This window comes from Quercus lobata, chromosome 4, assembly GCF_001633185.2.
Source record: "Quercus lobata isolate SW786 chromosome 4, ValleyOak3.0 Primary Assembly, whole genome shotgun sequence".
In the NCBI taxonomy this organism is placed as follows: domain Eukaryota; kingdom Viridiplantae; phylum Streptophyta; class Magnoliopsida; order Fagales; family Fagaceae; genus Quercus; species Quercus lobata.
The window spans coordinates 7,575,391-7,582,484 of NC_044907.1; the positions used below are offsets into that span (position 1 = coordinate 7,575,391).

A 7,094-nucleotide genomic window follows, 5' to 3' on the forward strand; every position below is an offset into this window, starting at 1 on the left:
TTTCTGACTTGCTTCAGGCCAACCATAGAAGCAGGTAAGCATCCATGCAAAACCATCCTCCTCAACAACTCTAGCTAGAATATGGTGCTCAGTGAAATTAATAACTTCCAGTTTAACCTCATCTTTCCAAATAAGAGCCAAGCCTCCTCCCCCAGTAGGCTTCTTCACAATAAACTTATTCTGAAAAGGTAATTCTCTACAATGATAATCGAAACCATCCCTGTCTAGGCGTGTCTCCATTAAAAAACACACTTTGGGAACGTGATCCCTCACTATCTTGTGAAGGCTGCCAATTGTCCAAGAGTTCCCAAGCCCTTGGCAGTTCCAGCTTAATAGTTTCATTGTGCTCGGCAAGGATGCTCTTGCACCCCCGCCGTTTCATTGTTATCTTCCTCTTCCTGTAGTCTTCCATGCTTCCCACTCTTTTCAATGTTTGTTGTATCTATTTCGAAGTCAGCTTCCTGCACTCCTCTCTTACCTAACAAAGGTTTGCTAGTTACTTGTTTAGCCATGCTCGGCCCACACTCCATACGAACTAGTCTAGTCCAAGTGGGCTTTGGTTTTGAAACTTGAAGCCCATTCTGCATGTTAGAAGCCACGTGAGAATCATCAGACCCATTAGTCAATCCGTCCACTTGATTCAGTGCCAACTCATTCGACAAACTCCCTTTGCTAGAATTTAATTTCTCTGCCTCAATAACCGAACTTGATGGCCCACTCCCTTCCATGATAAATCCTTCCGTTACGGAATCTTTCTCCACAAAATCCAGAGAATTTCCTGAATTCACTCCCTTTCCAAACCCGTAACCGTTAGTCACAATAGGGTTAGCCTGGTTATTCTCTTCCGCCGCCGCTGCCTGCTTCAAGTTGACTTCTCCAGCCCGGACTTCAGTCCTATCACCGCTATGCTTATTGGACCCCATCCTCACCGGCGAACGAGACCGACTCCCTGCTGATTTCATCCATTCACCATATTGGCATAACACTTCACTCCCATTTTTGCTACATGCGTAGTACTCAACACAGTGTTTCAGGTCGTGGCCGAGGAGTCCACAAAAATGGCAAAAAGGGGAAGACGTTCATATTTGTAATTAACCCAAGAGCGTTGTCCGTTCGAACCTCCTATAAATCCACCCCGTCTCAACGGCTTTGATATTGGGACAGCAACCTTAACACACATAAACAGGTTCTGCCCTTCCCTCACCTTTCGTTTTTCCACCCCGACTACCTCTCCCAATCTACTCCCAATCTCGGCAGCAACCTCGGATGAGGACATGTCAAAAGGCGCCCCCCAGATCTGTATCCAAAGGGCCACCGAATCAAACTTTACGTTCGCCGCAGTCATACCGGGCTGCCATCTTCGCAGCATGAGCACTTGATTGTCAAAGGACCAAGGACCCTTGTTAAGCACTCTGTCCAAATCAAATTCACGGCTAAATTTGAATTGGAAAAGGTTAGAACCTACTTCAATGATATGCACCCCTTCTTCCAGACTCCATGCACGCCTTAACGTGTTTTGTGCAGCCCGTTTATTGAACGGTTTGCATGTGAGGAATTTACCGACCAAATTGAGGGCACAACTCTCAATTTCCTCCTTTCGACCCTCATCAGATATGGTTATCACTTCTTCTTCTTCCGTTGTCAGCCTCATATTCTCTAATCCATTTATTACCTCATCAGCCATGATACTACAGAACCAATCCCACAGAAAAAAGAGAAAAAGCAAACCCTTAGCGGACTAAGGGAGGGAGAAGTCTCGCACTTAGTCGAGAGAGAGAACTCCTACACAAGGAGAGATGCGTCAACTAAATAATTTAACTTTAATATGCAAATAACAACATAGAAGAATTAACTCTTTGCATGCTTTCCATAATAAAATTATTGTAATTTGAATAATAATGGGTCCATTAAATAATTAATTAAACATTTGATTTCCTTTATTCACTCCGTAAATACTAATGGATGCACAAGGTGTACAAGGGTACTTCATAGTTCACACCTTTCCATGGTGTAATTAGACCCTTAACTTGTCCTTAGCAAAGCAAAGACCGTTTTTCTTATCCACATAATGACATTTATAAATGCAAGAGTTTTTATTTCTAATTTGGTTTTCCCTTACAAAAAATATTATATAGGTGAACACCTCAATATGTTTAACAAAAATCAAGTACACTAAGCCCAAAAGTTTGATTGGGTTTTCGAAATTTGAATACACTATTTCATCAGAACATTATAATTTCCAAAATAGAACCAGGGCCCAGCCCAGCCCATCTACCTTGGAAGGGAAGAAGACCCACATTGGAATAAAAAGATGGGTTTGGGTCCATGCAGGTAAAAACAAAGCAGGCCTAGATTACTGAGCCATGAGCATAAGGCAATTAAAAGTGTTCAAACTATACTTTTATTAAAGTCCTTCAAAAAATGAGATCAGCCGCAAACATTGAAGGTAGCTAATTAAGGTTTATTTCCATAAAATGAAATAAATAGAGAAATCCATCCTTAGAGAATGGCTGCAAAACAAAGAAGCAGACTTTTTTTATAATCACACAAAAATAAGCCAATTAGACAAAATTTGCAATCTGACCACCACCATCTTGATCTTGATTCTTTGCTCTGCCTGTTAAAGAAATGTTTTTGAATGCTATATAATTTTTTTTTAACAAATTATGGAACATATTAAGTGTTAGAGTTGTTGGGTGACAGCAGCGTGCATAAATTTGCTTGTACCAATGATGAAGCATGCCATCACCTCTACTATAATTCCACATAAATTGACCAAGAACAAGCTGAACAGCATTAGGGGACCAACAAGGATGTAAGCAAGTAGCTCACATGCAAGAATTGCAGAGTTGACACAAATGATCTTGAACAAGAAGAGGTAGGCTGCATTTTGAAGTCCTAGTTTACCACCATGATAAAGACCAGCATAATTGCACCATATTCTTTTAGGGGAGAGATGCTTATATTCAGCCATGAAAGTCTACTCCAAGAAAGATCATTACAAGAAAGTTAAGGGGCTCATGAAAATTGGTGGACGAAGAGAATTCTTTCTTACTTAGCTTTCGCAATTAAAAAAAAAAAATTTACATAAATCAATTTTGAGCTTTATCTTACTAGCATGTAATCCTTGCAAATATACACGTGCATTTAAAAATAATTACAATTATAAATACATAAGAAACATTTATACCTAAGTTTAATACTATTAATGTACGTTTTTGAATGTTATTATTGCCAATTGTTCAATAAATTTACCATGTCTCAATAGTTTAAACTTTTAGAATAATCGATAATTTAATAATTACAAAGAGATGGAGGATTTGAATAATGAATGTCTCTGTTGAAAATATCAAAGGTGTTTGTTGAGCTTCCCTCAATTTAAAGAATAGGTATTATAAGTTTATAACCCTTTTAAAAAAGAATTATTATTTCTCAATTAAAAAAAAAAAAAAAAAACTATTCCTAAAGAATAACTATTCCATATAATGAACATATAAATAGCTATTACACATAAATAAACATTTCATCATATGACCCATTATTGAATACAAAATTAATATGCTTTAAGCGTTTTATTTAATTACAAGGTAGCTAAGGAATCTTTTCCATAAATTGAAAGGGATAAAGAAATCCATCTCTAGAGATAGAATGACATTATAACGATTTATGCAAACTTTAATTACTTATCATCATTGATAGGGAGTTCACCATTGCTAATCCACATAAATTGGCCAATTAGACGATATCATCCTGATCTTGTTTCTTTGTTCCGAAGTACTTGTTGAATGCTTGGGATATATGTTGGATCCAATGTACCAGATTATTAGTTGCATGGTTGAGAAGATCATAAATTAACTTGTACCAGCTGCGACAAATAAGCTCTACAAGGATTCCACATAAATTAATGATGAACAGCCTTAAGGGATCGACGAGGATTGAAGCAAAGAACTCACATGCAAGAAGTGCACAAGTGACACAAATAAACTTGAACATTGGGAGGTAGGTTGCGTTTTGAGGTCCTATTTTCATCCCCAAAAATGCAATACAGTATATAACTATTGCCATGATAATGAAAAACATGATTTCACCATGCTCTTTGAGTGGAGAGATGCTTGAGCCTCTAAAGCTTGCTCCAAGGATGCCCAGTAAGGTCAAGATGAGAAAGTTAAGAGGATCATGAAATTCTGCGGAGGATCGGACTTCTTTCTCACTTGCACAACTAAATAATAATAATAATAATAATAAACAAAATCACTCTATGATTTTTATTCTATTCTTAATTTTTTGAGCTCTAAAGGCTCAAGCAATAAAATGAAAGCACTGTTAAAGGTATAAGAAATTTCACAACTTGTTTCACAATACTAAATGGAAATCATTTGTTACATATTTTTGTATTCCCCTTTATGTTACAAAATGTGGTATGTGATATGTTTGATATATTTATTTTTTATTCTTTCATTTTAAACATTGTTTATGTTATAACGAAAGTAAAAAGAATGCATGACAAAGTATGATTGGTAGAATATACAATGAAAAACAAAAATTATCTTCATATGAAATTATTGGTGGCATTATTTTTATTGTATATCAATCATAAAATGTCATTTCAACCATTGTGAAATTTATTTTATATATAAACTTATTGATAGAAATCAACAAATCTACACTGTAAGGACTCAATTTGTAACGACCCCAAGATGGTATTGGGTTCGTACGTTAAAGGGCCAAACAATATAATTTGTAGAGCGTAAACTTGAAAGGCTAGACATTGGTCATCGGACAGCGGTTAGTCGTGGTACTCATGGTAGACACGTAGAGACGAGCTAAGGTTGTCCATGGATCTTGTCCATGAAACTTAATGTTCTTATTCTTCTCCTTTTTTTTTGGGTACCCTGGTTTTTTTCGGCCTTCCTTTTTGGTGCATAAGCCTTTACATTATATAGCCCTTCTCAGTTGATCCTGACCCTCCATCTGTTGATCAGGCAGGTACTTACTTGAGTACCTGTCCCATTAGCCGCCTCCCCTTACTTTCTGTTAGTTGCAATAACCGAAACCACACTGTTCAGGAGTCTTTTCCCATTAATATGGCTAGGACGTTTGTGGGCACATTCAATACAGAGGTGACGTCTTTACCTTGAACCACCCCCATTCCGTAACCCCATGTGAGTCCCATTCTACTCGCCTTTTCTTCTGGGGGCGCTTTGGAGGCTGCCTTTGACGACATGTCGCTCTTCCCTTTGAAGTCTTGGGATGCCGAGGACAGGGTCATCCTCGGCTGCATCTCTAGGCTATTTGGTCTTTCACTACTTGTCCTCGACAACTACTCTCCTCGGCATGGGTCCTGGGTCCTAATGGAAAGTGGGCCGAGTCATAAGTTCTCTGGCCCCACAATAGCCCCTCAAAATCCTGTTGTCCAGATTCTCGAACAGATAGGAGGGTTTTGATGACATCAGGCCTCTGTCGAAGCTTGTCAATCCTTGTCACCTATCGGTTCCCGAGACTCTTCGTCTGCCTGAGACACGTTCTTAGAGCCTTTGGAAGGTGAAACGTGTCTTCATAAAATGCGGGCGGCTCTGTGCTTCCCACGTTCAACGGCACGATGGTGATCTAACGATCGAGATTTCCTTGCATTTATGGGCGGGAAAATTCGTGCAGTTACTTTCGATGGGAGGTATAAATGATTTTTGGAACTGATTTGTCTGTTCACTTTTGCACTTAAGAGTTCTAGCGTATATATCCTGGGTTCATCCAAATTCAAGCCTATCTCTAACACAAAAAGCCTGTTTGAGGCACCTTTCCTCTTTTCTGTAAGTTCTTTGCCTTCACTAACTCATGCTTTTTCTTTTTTGGGTTTATTTTTCTCTTGTTCCTCCCCTTCTCCCGTCATCCACTGAGTTTGCTTAGTAGCTCTTAGAGATGGTTAAATTGAGAAACTTGGTTGATACTGAAGAGGTGATGGAAAAGTTCGTCACTGATTATAGGATTCCCTCCAACGTAAATTTGAGGCACTGTAAGATGGGGGAGTGGCATCTTCTGAGAAGGATGGGCGAGGTGGTAATTCCCATTCTCGCCTTCATAAAGGGGGGTATGAGAATCCCCATGGGGCCGGTAATGAAGAGTTACCTTAGGCATTTCCGACTATCACCCACCTAGTGTGCTGCCAATATGTTTAGGATTCTGGGTTGTGTGGATGTCTTAAACGAAAAAATTGGGCTAAGACTAACCCATCATGACATAAATTAGTGCTACAATCTCCAAAATTTGAAGGGCAAATCCTACTACATGAAGACGAGAGACGATAGGGTTCAGCTAATCCAGTGCCTCCCCGACTCCAATAAGGGGTTGAATAAGGACTTTTTTATTGTATCTGGGGAATGGCATGATGGCCTTTCATGCCCAATGGTGGAGGGAGAACCAGGTGGGGTATAGAGAGTAGAAGGGTGTCAATCCTTTACACCGTTTTAATTTGATGTGGTTCGGTTACTAACCATGTACATGTCTTTTTTTTTTTTTTTTGCAGACCCAAACGCTTTTCACCACACTTTCATCTGGTTAACCGGGTAGATTTGGAGACTGTTCTTCAAGCGGCAGTTTTTGTAAATGACGAGGATGGTCAAGTCAGAGCCGCTCACAAAATCTTAGGGTACATTCCCCTTCAGAAGTCATTTACCGACCCAAAGCACGTGATCATTGCTAACCATCCTCGGTTTTCGAAAATTACCGTAGTCAAACAAGGGTTTTTGATCTCCGAAGGATCTCCTGTCCTAGAGGGCATCCCATTGGTGGACTCCTCCCCATCTCATCAGGCAGCGGAGTACGAAGGTGAGTTAGGTCTGTCTGACGAGGGATTTGGGGCATTTGACCAAGCCGACCCATCCAAGGATCCTTCTGGTGATCTAGGTGACCCAGACTTGTCCGAAGCGGAACTGTTGTTAGTGGGAACATCCTCCCGAGCCGAGATGGGTCTTAAGAGAAAGCCCCCGACCAGCTTATTCGACCTCATCAAGGGTTAACTGGGGAAGGGTGCATAGGGAAAACCGCAATCCAGTGTTCCAACTCCCCCGTCTCAGCCTCAGCCCATCCAGACTAGGTCC

At 40.0% G+C, this 7,094-nt stretch overlaps 1 protein-coding gene across 1 annotated transcript; it reads right to left on the minus strand.

Moving 5' to 3' along the window:
- Positions 1-1,030: 1,030 nt before the first annotated feature.
- Positions 1,031-1,684, minus strand: LOC115984494. Its single transcript, XM_031107518.1, has one exon. The coding sequence runs from the start codon at positions 1,682-1,684 to the stop codon at positions 1,031-1,033; it is 654 nt and encodes a 217-aa protein (XP_030963378.1).
- Between the last annotated feature and the right edge of the window lie 5,410 nt (positions 1,685-7,094).